The 13,108-nt window shown below is 53.8% G+C and overlaps 2 protein-coding genes across 2 annotated transcripts; both read right to left on the minus strand.

The window, feature by feature from the left end:
* Positions 1–3,534: 3,534 nt before the first annotated feature.
* Positions 3,535–6,222, minus strand: LOC139052317 (uncharacterized). The gene is made up of 2 exons (XM_070529411.1): positions 3,877–6,222; positions 3,535–3,664 (listed from the first exon to the last, which is right to left on the minus strand). Exons 1-2 carry the CDS (start codon positions 5,868–5,870, stop codon positions 3,535–3,537), a joined length of 2,124 nt encoding a protein of 707 aa, XP_070385512.1. The 5' UTR covers positions 5,871–6,222.
* A 1,051-nt stretch (positions 6,223–7,273) lies between these two features.
* Positions 7,274–9,295, minus strand: LOC139052318 (uncharacterized). The gene is made up of 2 exons (XM_070529412.1): positions 8,359–9,295; positions 7,274–7,776 (listed from the first exon to the last, which is right to left on the minus strand). The coding sequence occupies exons 1-2, from the start codon at positions 9,293–9,295 to the stop codon at positions 7,274–7,276; spliced, it is 1,440 nt and encodes a 479-aa protein (XP_070385513.1).
* Positions 9,296–13,108: the final 3,813 nt, after the last annotated feature.

Genomic DNA, 13,108 nt, shown 5'->3' on the forward strand with positions numbered 1-13,108 from the left:
AAAGCAGGAGAAAAACGCCCGTGTTGCATGCGCATTGGGTGCTCGTCATACAGATATTCCAGGTGGTCAAAATTAATCCGGAGTCTACGGCGTGCCTCGTAATCTTATCGTGGTTTAACAGCAAAATGTAATTTAATAATAATAATAATAATATGTGGGGTTTTACGTGCCAAAACCACTTTCTGATTATGAGGCACGCCGTAGTGGAGGACTCCGGAAATTTTGACCACCTGGGGTTCTTTAACGTGCACCTAAATCTAAGTACATGGGTGTTTTCGCATTTCGCCACCATCGAAATGCGGCCGCCGTGGCCGGGATTCGATCCCGCGACCTCGTGCTCAGCAGCCTAACACCATAGCCACTGAGAAAAAAAAATGTAATTTAATGCCCGGTAAACGTGCAGACAGCGGCGAAGCTGTGCCGTGGCATCTTAAGCGGGCGGCTGCAATCGAAATTTGATGGAAGGGCATGTATCGGCAGTTCGGGGCGATCGCCTACGGGTGAGTGAAAACGGACTCTAATGTCGCATACAGGGCAGTTTCCGAATCATCGCCGTCGTTATCGTCATCCTAATCACCACTGTTTGCTTGCTATGTACAGTGGAGGTGGAAGACTTGATTGATTGATTGATTGAATAACTTTTATTTTTCAGTCCTGCAGAAGGCGTATTATAGCACGTCGCGGACCGTATCGTGGGCCTGCCAGCCGCATTGTGGGCCTACTGGACGGCCCAACGTTGCTCAGCCAGGAGTGGGTTACGGAGGGCCGCTTCACACCTAGCTGAATTGAGATCAGCGCTTGTTATAAAGATGCAGCCCCAGAGCACGTATGAAAGTGTAGATTTATACCCGCAAGCAGGGCACGCGTCATCAAGGTGAATCTCGGGATATATCGCATATGACGTAAATAAATTGGGATTGGTCTCTGTCTGCAAAAGTTTGAATGTCAGTGCCTGAGGCCTGCTGAGCTTGCGGTGAGGAGGAGCGTATTCTCGCCGCGAGAGATAAAAGTGTTTTGTAAGTTCATTATATGTGTCGGGCGCGTCCCTATCATCCCTAACTGTCTCCTCAGCCGTTACGCCGCCAGCGCGGTCAGTAAGTGCGCGCACGGCAGGGTGGGCCGTCTCGCTGAGGTTCGCGAGGACACCAGCCATGTGCCCAACTTGGGCTGGGAGCCAAGTAAGCAAGTGATGCTCGATTCTCCCGGCCCTGCCTTACGAAGCAGCTCCAGAGCCTATTCTGAGATTACTCCACGCTCAAATGCCCTAATGGCTGACCCTGAGTCACTGTAAATGACGTCGCTGCCATCATCAAGCATTTACAAGGCAATGGTTACCTGCTCGGCTATCGTCGGATCTCCGATTCGTACAGATGCACAGTTCGTAAGTCGCCGTTTGGAATCCGCCACTACCGCACAAAAGGAGCACTCCTGATATGCGTCCGCGTCAACAAAGCAGGCTCTACGCCCGTCAGCCTGGACCTGTACGAGTTTGTTGGATGCTCTTGCTTTCCTTCTACCCTTGTATTCAGGATGTACATTTCTTGGTACCGGCGATACGGAGATAAAGTCTCGTATGTCTCGTGGTAAGTGGCATTTTCTTCGTGTCTCTGCTGATGGCAGGTGGCCGAGCTCTTGTAATATCGTCCCACCGGTGGCGGTCGGGGAGAGCCTGGCAAATTGCGCTCTTTCCTGAGCCTCTGAAATCTCCTCCAGAGTATTGTGCACCCCTAGCTGGAGGGGGCGTTCTGTGTTGGTGAAGATCAGTACACCCAGGGCTCGCTTAGTGATTTTCCTGAGCAACGTGTCGAGTTTCTTCCTCTCTGCTCTTTGCCACCTGTGCATAGCCGCCACGTAGGCAAAGTGGTAAACCACAAAGGCGTTAATCAACCGTAACAGATTGTCTTCTTTAAGGCCGTGATGGCTGTTAGTTATCCTTCGGATGAGACGTACCACGTTATCCGTCTTGGTCGTGATCTTGATTATCGTTTGCGCGTTCGATCCAGTAGATTCGACTAACATGCCGAGTATTCTTATTGCGTCAACCCTAGGAGTCTTGTCTCAATTGCCCGCGCGAAAACAAACGGTGCTGTCAGACAGTCGTCTACAGCCTATGGGCTTGCGACCTCTTCTTATGGGGCGGTAGAACAAAAGCTCTGACTTCTCAGCCGAACAGTTCAATCGCGTGGCTCGAAAATAGTCCTCCGTGGCTTCGGTGGCCTCCTGTAGCGCACTCTCAACCTGTCCGTCACTTCGACCAACGAAACAAATGGTAATATCATCCGCATAGATGGTATGCCTGGTGCCCTCGACTCGCGAGATTTTCCCAGAAAGGTCGATCATGGCCAGGTTAAACAAAGCGGGAGATATCACCGAGCCATGTGGAGTGTCCCTTGTTCCAAGCTTCATCTATTCCGACATCATGTCTCCTGCGCGGAGAGTCGCTCATCTTCGGTGCAAAAATGACGACATAATCATGGAATCTTACGCCCAGACGCAGCTCGGATGTCAATTGCAGTATAAATTGATAGGTTATATTATCGAAAGCCTTCTCCAAATCTAATCCAAGGATGGCCCGAGTGTCCCGCGTGTCATTGTCGATTATCTGATACTTGATGAGCTTCATTGCGTCTTGTGTGGACAGAGCTGCCCTAAATCCAATAATCTTGTGCAGGTAGAGGTGCTTGTGTTTGATGAGCCTCGTGAGCCTGTTAAGTATTACCTGTTCCGCGACTTTGACTACGCAGGATGTGAGCGATATTGTGTCCAAACTAAAAGATTTGCCGGGTTTTGGAATTAGCATTGTAAGCGCCCACTTCCACTTTTGCGGACCCTTGCCTTCCTTCCATGCTTCGTTGATGACTTCTGTAAGGTATTCTATCAAGGGATCGTTCACGTTACAGAGGGTCCTGTTTATGATGCCATCGGGACCAGGAGCAGACTTGCTGTTAAGCTCGTGCAGCGCACTCCTAACCTCTTCCGTGCTGGTGCCTACTTCCAGCTCGGAGTTGGGTGGCCCAAGGTAGTCCGCGTAGGGTACTGATTTCCCATGCAGGGGGCCAACGGGGTGGTACTTCTCCACCAGGCTCTTCAGGATTTTGTCCGTGGTCTTGGCTCGTGTGGCTATATGCAGAAGCTTCGCCATCACATGCCGCAGGTTGGAACTTGCGTTGGTGTCGTCCAAAAGATGCTTTAAAAGATGCCATTTTCGAACGTTCCGCATTTGACCATCAACCGAGTTACACACCTCGTCCCATTGTTGCTTTGAGAGGGCGTGGCAATACTCCTCTATGGCTCTGTTGAGTTCAGCACTCTTTTTGCGTAGTCTGTGATTTAGCCTTTGACTGCTTAGCCTCAAGTAGATGGGCGAGGTGCATATCCATTTTCCACGGGCAAGGCCGTACATATCGTTTGAGTGTTACTCTTGATATCTTCCCTGATCTGGCCCAACCACTGCTTAAGGCTCGGCCTGCTGGTTGGAGGTCAGCGCTCATTCCTGATCTTGCGGAACTTGTCCCAATCCGTCATGAAGAACTCCTATTGCTCCTTGGGAGTTGTCAGAAAGTGTGTAGCGAGGATGTAATGATCGCTGCCAAGATCGGCAGCAGTGCTAGTCCACTGCGCCTCGGACAAATTCTTGACGAATGGTAAATCCGGAGTCGAGTCCCTGCACGAAGATGTTCCCAATCTGGTCGGAAAAGACTTATCAGTCACGAGCGTAGTAGTAGTAGTATAAGACTTTATTCAGCCAAAAATTACAGGCCGAGCATATCGACCGCCTGGGCGGCCAGTCGACGCTGTTCTTCTTCACCTTCAGCGCCAAGCCAGTCGAGCCAGGTGGTGATGGAAAGCGAAGGGGGAGGGTAGGAACTTGATTGCTGAGCAGTCGGACAGTAGAATAGGCAATGGGATAGGTGTGCATAAGTAGAGGGGCAGTTGGGACAGGAGGGGTCGGAGCGATAGCGATAGAGAAAGAGGCGGGAAGGGGTAACCAGTGCATTCATTTGGATGTGCCGCAGAAGGCGAGCCTCCGGCACAGTGAGTGATGCATGAGGGGGAGGGTAGAGGCGCTTGTCGAGACGGAGCTGGAGGTAAACTTCCTTGATAGTGCGGCGCAGGGAGAGTCCCCCAGAATCCTGCGAGGGCCCCGACCAGGGGATCAACGGTGCCCGGTTAAAAACATCACGGGCGAGCTGATGGGCCAGCTCATTGCCGTCAATCCCCGAATGCCCAGGGACCCAGCGGAGGAAAACGGTGGAAGGTTGCAGTGCGGAGACCGCTCGTTCGACCTCTTGTTGGAGTGAATGGGGTAGGGTGCGGTTCTGTATGTGGCGAATGGCGGCTTGGGAGTCGGTGTATATCGTGTACTCTGGGAGCGAGGGCAGGGAGGGAAATGATTGTAGGGCATGTACAATGGCAAGGACCTCGAGAGAGAGTGCACCCGGAGGGTGTAGGTACGGCCCACTCGTGTGAGTTTCAGGTGCTGGGAGGTGGGGATGGTAGATAGCGTAGCCACAGGAACCTCTAGGGGCTATGAAAGAGGCATCCGTGTAGGCTACTCCCTGGGTAGTAAAGAGGGGGGAATGATGCTGCGCGGCCGCGTGACGACGGCCGGCATGCAGGACAGGGGACATATTAGACGGGAGGGGGAGAATGCGAAGATTGGGCGCCGGGGTGGATTTTGGAGAGGTAAAGGAGGAAACGGGAATGGGAGAGATACCCGCCTGGGCCAGTAACCACTGACCCTGACGGGTAAGAGAAAGCCGGGCAAGCTGGGAGTCACGGTGGAGAGAGAGAAGAGAACGAAGAGGATGGAAGAGGCCTGTGGCAAAGAGCTTAGCAGTGGAGGTGGTGATAGGGAGGTTGAGAGCTGCCTTGTAGAGGCCAACAAGGGCGGTCTCGAGGGTGTTAAGCTGAGTGTGGGTGAAGGAAACGTAAGGCACAAAGTACAGGAACTTGTTGAGGGCGAGCGCATGGGCAACTCGGCACGCATGAGCCTCGTGGAGGCCCGAGCGCCGAGTGACCACGCGCCGCAGGAGGTGAGTTACCGAGTGACAAGTCCTGACCGCGTGGTGTAGGGCTTGCACATTCTTGGCTGCATGTAACGGGAAGCCAAGAACTTTGCATTGGGGGACAACAGGAATGGGAGAGCCGGAAAGATGTAGGGAGATTAGGGCGTTGTGGGAGCGCTGGTATGAGGAGTAGTTAAGAAGGAGAAGCTCGGATTTCTCCGGAGCAGGTGACAAGCCAGCAGTGGGGAGAAAGGAGTTGATGAGATCGAGGCCACGTTGCAGGGTGTCCTGTACGTGACCGGGAGAACCAGACGAACACCAGAGGGTGATGTCGTCGGCATAAAAGATGTGGTGGAGGTCAGGAATCTGGGCTAGTTGGGAGGCGAGAGGGGTCATAGCAAGATTAAAAAGGATAGGAGAGAGAACAGCACCTTGAGGAGTGCCACGGGTGAGCGGGTGGGGATCGGAAAGATGTGTGTCCACTCGGAAACGAGCCACTCGGTTAGAGAGAAAGGAGCGGAGATAAGAGTACATGCGGTGTCCGCAGTCTAGGGAGGAGATCTGAGACAGGATATGGTCGTGGCACACACCATCGAAGGCCTTGCGGACATCAACAGTCACAAGAGCGTGGATCTGGCTGGGATTGGGTGAGAGAAAGGTGTGCTGGAGGATCAGGAACATGTCCTGTGCACAGACGCGCCGTCGAAAGCCGATAAGAGAGTGGGGGAAGAAATCTTTCGCTTCAATAAGATCAGAGAGGCGAGTCAAAGCCGTTCGCTCAAGGGTCTTGCCAACACACGACGTCAAGGAGATAGGGCGAAGGTTAGAAAGGGAGGGAGGTTTGCCCGGCTTCGGAATCATAGAAATAAGAGAGGATGTCCAAGCGCTCGGCAAGCAGCCGCTGTCCCAGGCATTGTTGAAAGTCTGAAGGAGGAATTCCTTGGAGTGGTCGGGGAGGTTGCGGAGTGTAGTGTATGTGATGGTATCCTCACCGGGAGCCGAGCGAGAAGCATTAGCAGCCAGGGCAGCTTCGAGCTCCCGGAGAGTGAAAGGGCGGTCGAGGTCTGGGTTAGGATCGCCAGAGTAGGCTGGGTAGGAAGGTGTGAGAGGGGGTGGGAGATACAAAGAAGTGAGCTTGTCAAAGACCTCGGAGGGAGTCCCCTGAGTGAGGGCTTTTGCTAGAGTGGGAGCAAGTGCAGGCTTCGTACCTAAGAAAGATTTAAAAAGGGACCATGTGGATCGCGAGTGTAATGCAGAATCGAGGCCGTCACAAAGCGCACTCCAACGAGAATGCTCGAGGGACGTGCCATGGGCGACTATCTCGGCCCGCAGAGCAGCAATCCGAGAGGAAAGTTGGGCATTCTGGGGTTGGGAGCGCAAAGAACGTTGGAGACGTTTCATCCGACGCCATAAACGGAGAAAGTGAGGATCCGGGTCTGGGATAGGATGCCGTGAGCGAACGCGACGGCTACTGGTCGAAAGCGCAGCGGAGATGCGCGACGTCCAGTCATCGTAAGATTCAAAGGAGGCGGAAAGGAGATTAGTGCGAAATACGTGCCAGTCAGTGTGAGTGGTTGAGTGCGATCGAGGGATGTGGGAAAGTGAAGCGGTAATATGAATGAGGAAATGGTCGCTGAGGAGCGTTTCAGCTGTGACCTGCCAGTGAAAGGAAAGGGAGCCCCGAGAGAAAGAGAGGTCGGGTGTCGTGGAGCGCTGTGAGACAGTGCCCGCTCGAGTAGGGGAGCCAGGGGTATTAAGAAGGGTGAGGTGGCGTTCCTGGGCAAGACAGTGGAGAAGGCGGCCGGGCTTGAGGGTCTGGGGGTAGCCCCAGAGCGTGTGAGGGGCGTTAAAATCGCCCCCAAGGAGGAGATGGGTGGTGGCGGGAATAGAATGAAGGAACTTGCCCAAGGCAGTGAACAAAGAGGATGTGGCAGGGGGATTATAGAAAGACATAAAGGCGAGTGAGATGCGCGATGAAGGTCGGTAATACACAACACCAACTAAATATTTACGGAGGCTGGAGGGGATATCAAGTGGCTCGACGAGGACGTCGCTGCGTACATAAATGGACGCAAGCGGCGTGCCCGTCGTGGCATGGTAGGCGCGGTAACCTGGGACGGTGCGGGCCGTCCGAGTCTCCTGGCTAAGGAGAAAATGGGGCAGGGAAGGGCGGGTGAGGAGATACTGGTGGAGGGGGGTCTTATTGTGGCGAAGGTTTCGACAGTTCCACTGCACAATCTCGAGGTCCTCTCCAGGCGCCATGTTTACGATAGATTAGAGGTAGAAGAGTTTGCGGGGACACGTTCCTTCTTTTTGGCAGGGTGCAGTGACTCCTGGAGGGAGCCCAGCATAGAAGCGAATGATTCCAATTGCTTGGATTGGGTTTGGAGGGTGGTGAGGATCTGGACAATCGAAGTTTCGAGCTGGAGCAAGCGAGTGTGGTGTGCAGTGGTGGTGGTTTCTACCAGGTCAGCCAATGGGGCGACCTGGGCGTTAGGGGACGGGGTGATGAGCGTGGCAAGGTGCTCATTTAGCTTGGTAAGCTGGGATGTAAGAGAGGAGGTTGTTGTCTTTAGGGTTTGTGTCAATGCGTGGATTTGCTGCTGTAAATCTTGGGAGATGCGCTGTTGTTCGCGCTGGTGACGCTCAAGCATTGTGAGCCGGAGATCGAAGGAGCGGTTCTCGTCAGTCAGGGATGGCGAGGGTATAGTAGAGGAAGAAAGGGATGCTTGCACCGAGGGCCCTTTGACTATAGCGGCGTAGGAGCCTGGAGGTGATGGAGCCTGACTTGACGGAGATGCATGATTAGCGAAGGAGGCGGAAGAAGGGGTGGGCTTCGTGGCCCTGCGCAAAGCTGTGCGACGGAGAAACGCGGCTCTGGCACACTCGCGTTGTTTAGCGAGGAGGAAGGGGCAGGTGGGATCAAGAGAGGGATGTGTGTTTACCTGGCAATGAATGCACCATGGTTGGGCACACGCGTGAGCGGTAGGATCTGCGGGTAGGGGTGCAGCACAGCGGCGGCACTTGGCCGGAACGTCGTGCTGAGGGCATTGGTGAGCATGGTGTCCCAGAGCAAGACAACGGGTGCATGTGGGGGGCTTAGGCTTATGAGGGCGGCATCGGAAAGCGACGCGTTTAAAATATACGAAGTGGGGTATGACGGTGCCAGCGAAGGTTATGAGCACTGATTCTGTGCTGCCCATCATACGAGCAGCGAGAATATCAGTCGTGTATGATTCAAGGTCATGCATGAGCTGAGTAGGAGTAAAGTGACCACCAACGTTATGAATGACGCCGAGGCAGGAAATGGGAGGATTGGGGGCATATGTTTTGACGGTGATTGGCTTACCGTGGAGCTGAAGATGCGTGAGAGAAAGTAGGAGTTGGGCGGTGAGAGGGGAGTGTGTTTTCAGAAATACAAGGCTCTGAGCTGGCTTGGCCTGAAGGGTGATCTCTGCGCTGGTTTTGGAGGAGAGATGTGCGGCGGAGACGATGGCGGCAAGCAAGTCGTAAAGAGGCAGCTTGGGAGTGAGGGTACCGGGCGGAAGCTGTATCCCAACTGAGATGAGCTCGGTGCGAGGGCGGGCGGCGGAGGCAGGTTTGCGGCTGGTACTGACGGTGCTCCAGCCGCTTTCTAATGATGGCGTATTATGGTCGTTGTCTGGGGACGACGTGAAATCCATCTCCGCCGACGAGTCGTCAGCCGGATACACAGTGGTCAAGGAGGTAGGGGCGACAGAAACACATCTTGAAACATTGGGAATGACGTTGGCGGGCGTAGAGTTTGCACTGTCCAGCACGGCAGAAGTGGTGGATCCGGTGGGAGCGGCTGCAACAAGCGCGTTCAGCTGCGATTCTGATGTCTGATTGCAGCACTTTACAACAGGCGCCAATGTGGCCGGAATAGACGCGGCGGCAACCGTGGCGGCGACGGTGAACGCTGCAGGCTGCGACACGTTTAGTGGTCCGAGACTCTTGGCGTCGCTGACAGCGTGGAACTTGGTCGTAGGAGACATTGAGGCGACGAACGGCGACTGCGACGCGGCGGTCGAGTCAGAGCTCTCAGCGTTGCTCACAGCGTTGAACGTGGCCGGAATATGCACGGTGGCGTGTGCGGAGTGCAGGAACGCAGCCGGTTGAGGCAGGGCTGCCGGCTTAGAATTAGGCACGTCGCTGGTAACATTCAGCGTTGACAGAGTAGGCTCAGTGGCACCGGCGGCGTTAGAAGAGGAGGCCAGCGGGGCATTGGTGGCTGTCGGCTGGCGGGTCTTCGTGAGACGCTGCATTTCAGAGGTGCAGGCGCGGCGAGTTAGGGCTAGCGCGGCGCCGCGCCGCTTCGTAGATTTGGAGGGGCCTGGAGGGCCAGCCTGGCGTCGGACCGGGAGTCGTATGGTGTCCACTTGTGGCGGAAGTCTTCGTGAAAAGATGAAGAGTAGACCCAGGGGCGGGCAAGGCCCTGGACCGGGCCAAGGACGGGTGAAAACGGAGCACGATATGCAGCCAGATAACCAGAGTGGCGCCACCTATCGATCTCCGTCACGAGCGTAACATACAAGTCTGTAGCATTCTGCCATAAGTCCTTTCCCTTGTCCGTGTTGTACATGTAGCACCCGGTGCAGTGCGGCGCATTGAAGTCCCCGGCTATCACCAAAGGATTAGCCCCTAAGAGGTTGATTGCCTTCCATAAAAATGCTTTGAAACGCTGGCGAAGGTCATTGGGGCTACTCTACACATTAAGAATTAAAACGCTCTGTCGTCGCATCGGCCTGGTATAATTTCTATCATCACGCCCTCCACCTTGGAGGTGGCCATCCCTACGTCGTGAGTGATGTACGTGAGCTTACGACTTAAAAGGATGCATACACCTCCCTCCGAGTTGGACCGATAATCGATTGATATCCCGATAAATTCACTTCAGCAGATAAGGTCTCTTGAATCAGGATCACTTGCGGCTTTTCGGGATTATTGCGAATGTACTGCTGCAGAGGCGCTTTCTTTTCATGAAAGCCCCTGCAATCCCATTGCCAAATGCGAAGACTCATGTGAGCGCGCCATCTTGTTGCTGTCTACCTCTGTCCCCGTATTTTGTGGATGGAGTGCCTCTAGCAGTAGGGCAGCGTTAGTAGATTCGCAACATCGCGTTCTCTCGGTAGGATTCTTTTTGGTGACACGTTTGTTACTTTCAGCTTGAAAAGCCATCTCGCTTTGTATCACGGAGACCTTCTCCGCCAGTTAACTTACACTCTCACTGAGCGCTGAAAACATTCCGCGAATTTCTGACTTTGCGCGTCCCGGAATACTATCCTTCTCATAAGCCACTGCTCGTTTCTTAGGGGGTCTCGCCTCATCATGCTCGCCCTCCGCTCTGGGCACCTCCATAGGTGGGGGTGTTTCCAATGGAGCCGACGCAGGCGGAGGACACGTTCCTCTCGCGTGCTTGAAGTCCACGATTTCGGACGTAACCTTTTTAATAACCTCGCTCATATTCGCAGTTGTCCTATTTTATGCGCGCTCCCTGTCGCATGCTCCGAGGATACCCCGACCTCACCTCTGCTCGTCCCCCGCGGATTATGTCAGCCCAGGTGGTTGTTCCCGACCATCCAAGAATCGGTCTTGCCTGGTGCCCTCTGGGTCTGGAACTGGACCTGGTGTGGTTGTCGGGCCTGGTGCGACTTCCGGAACCATGCGGATTCTCATCGCTCTGGACGCTGTCCGCCCTCTGGACCTGGAGCGTCCCCGGGATCTGGAGCGCCTTCTGGATCGGGAACAGCCTTGAATGCCCGATGGGGCCGATGAGTCCGACTCTTGAGAGCGTCGGTGCCTTTCACAGGAGATAGTTGGAAAGTGCTGGTCATCCTTGAATGGCGGTGATGGCTTGCTTGTTTCTTCCCGCTAAGCGTTGCGTGCTCGTTCTCCTCTTCTGCGGCGAGCCACGTACGGAGTCTGGAAACATTTCTTGCATCCTTTAGCTGCGGTGCGGTGGGCCTCGCCGCAGATCTTGCATTTTGGATCGCACCTTTGTTGTTCATCGGGGCTGTTTGCTCCACAGCCCTTGCATACCACTTCCTCTGGTAACGGGCAGACATCGGAACGGTGCCCAAGGCGTCCGCAGGTGTAAGAAACATTCATCTATTTGCGGTAAAGCTTGCGCCTGATCGGAGTGCCCCCATACGCAACGTAATTTGGGACTTTATATCCCTCGAATAACACCACAGTTCCAGGATTCTTGATTATTTTGGCACCTAGTGCGAGCGGATTTCTCCCGTTGACGATCTTCCTGTCAATGACTTCAGGGCCGTCGTAGATTGCGATGCGGTGAATTACCCCCTTGCAAGTGACGTGCGGCGCAGCAACATGTATACGCGCTCACCTCATGCTGTTACCCGGAGACTGTAATGTTCTCCACAGCGGTGTAGCGAAGCGCGTGTTCGTTGCTGGATGTGCTGATAACCATCACATTTTGCATCGGATTGGGGCACATAGTGTCCCATTCTGTTTCCGCCGAATTGATACCTGTTGCAGCCCATAGGGCTTCTGCGACCACTCTGGGGCCTGCCGTCGTAATACTCACTCGCCGCCTGCGTCGGACCACTACCTTCATTTCGTCCTTGGGTAGCGGTGGCATCTTTCTGACCCGGAGAATCTTGCTTTCAGCTTCGTTATATCTATTGCAGCCCGGTAGCATATCTTGGCCGTCAGGGTGGGCCGCGGACGAGTTGGCGCCAAGACGCCCGGCAGCGTTCTTGTAAGCAGGCCGCTTGGCGACCGTTATCCAGCCGGAATATTTCCCAAGACCTTCGGGAGCTAAATCCTACCCATTGACTTGATACTCCATCGCATGAAAAGCGGCGAACTAGCTCCTACTGGCTAACGCAGGCCAGCGGCAGCGGCCGAGCGTCAAGTCGAGAATCGCGTCGTTATGATTAGCGTTAGGGTTAGCACTCAGTCTCGCGTGATCGGCACAATATCAGCGATAAACTCTCAGAAAGTTCACCCACCTCCAAAGACTGCATCCACTTGTTCGCCAGAACTTCAATGAAGCAATGCACTCAAAAGTTTACGAGAAACCACTTTATAGACCTCCAAGAGATGTTGAAAAAGCTGGAGCTAATAGGAGCATGTCCGACCTATTCGGCGCCCGGGTAGAAGACTTGCCGTTTTTTTTATCCTGTAACTTTGTGATTCCATTAGACCAGCTACAGACTTGAAAATTCTAATTCCGTGTGAGAATAAAAAATGCGATGTCGAGCCATCTTTATTTCAAAACGCCTTTTTTTTCCTTTTTTTCTTTACTTAGAGAGACTATGGCCCAAACAATGAAACGTTCCTTTCCTTCGAGCGCTTCCTAACCTTACGTGAGGCCTCCTTACAGCGAAGGACCGATGGAGGAAGCAAGCGTACTCTGAAAGCTCCCTTCGCCCGTCCTCACGTAAGGAGCGGTTGCCGCATGCCTGGTTTCGAGATTATACCTTAAAAGCTTTACGCGAACACTATTATTCAATAAAAAAGGTTGTATCGTCGCACAATCTTTAATTTGAAGAGCTAATATAGAGAGGCGTGGACGCTTTCTTCTAGTATTGTTTACTAAACTTTAAAAAAGTAGCGCATTACAGTGCAAAACTTGATGTGCTCCATCGACGCTGGCACGCCGGCGTCGTGCAACGCCTAGCAACGCTTTCATGCCGCACGCGTGACTGAAACGAACATGCCTGGCAAGACGTACCGTGCTCGCGCTTCTCCGCAGGCGGGCGACAACGCGCATGCGCAAGCAAATGTCACGTGGTTAAGCAGTGAGGGGAAGCGCTCGTTCAGGGCCAGGAGCGGCGTAAGGACGCATGAAGGTAGCTTTGGAGCTACCTTATGCTGAGGAAGCACCAAGGAAGCCTTCACCGAGGGCCCCTCAGTAAGGAAGCCTTCAGAGTGACATAAGGTGGCCTCACCGCAATGAAGGCTTCCTTACTGAGGTAAGGAAGATTTCATTGTTTGGCCTCTAGTGTAGCAGTGGCCACTATGGCTGAGCGCCTAAAGAAGTCGGTTTAGAGGGGACGGACGTGACTACAGAAAGCAGTAATGGCAAAAAAAGAGTAGTGGCTCTTCCG

This window comes from Dermacentor albipictus, unplaced genomic scaffold (assembly GCF_038994185.2).
Source record: "Dermacentor albipictus isolate Rhodes 1998 colony unplaced genomic scaffold, USDA_Dalb.pri_finalv2 scaffold_21, whole genome shotgun sequence".
NCBI lineage: Eukaryota > Metazoa > Arthropoda > Arachnida > Ixodida > Ixodidae > Dermacentor > Dermacentor albipictus.

Excerpts from the sequence above, each read along its gene's own strand:
- LOC139052317 (XM_070529411.1), bottom strand. The coding sequence starts at position 5,870 with ATGATTCCGAAGCCGGGCAAACCTCCCTCCCTTTCTAACCTTCGCCCT. Across the intron at positions 3,665-3,876 it reads TTCTACTGTCCGACTGCTCA|GGACTCGACTCCGGATTTAC; the intron begins GCAATCAAGTTC and ends ATCTTCGTGCAG.
- LOC139052318 (XM_070529412.1), bottom strand. The coding sequence starts at position 9,295 with ATGCAGCGTCTCACGAAGACCCGCCAGCCGACAGCCACCAATGCCCCG. Across the intron at positions 7,777-8,358 it reads CACGCATCTTCAGCTCCACG|GCTCCTACGCCGCTATAGTC; the intron begins GTAAGCCAATCA and ends CATCACCTCCAG.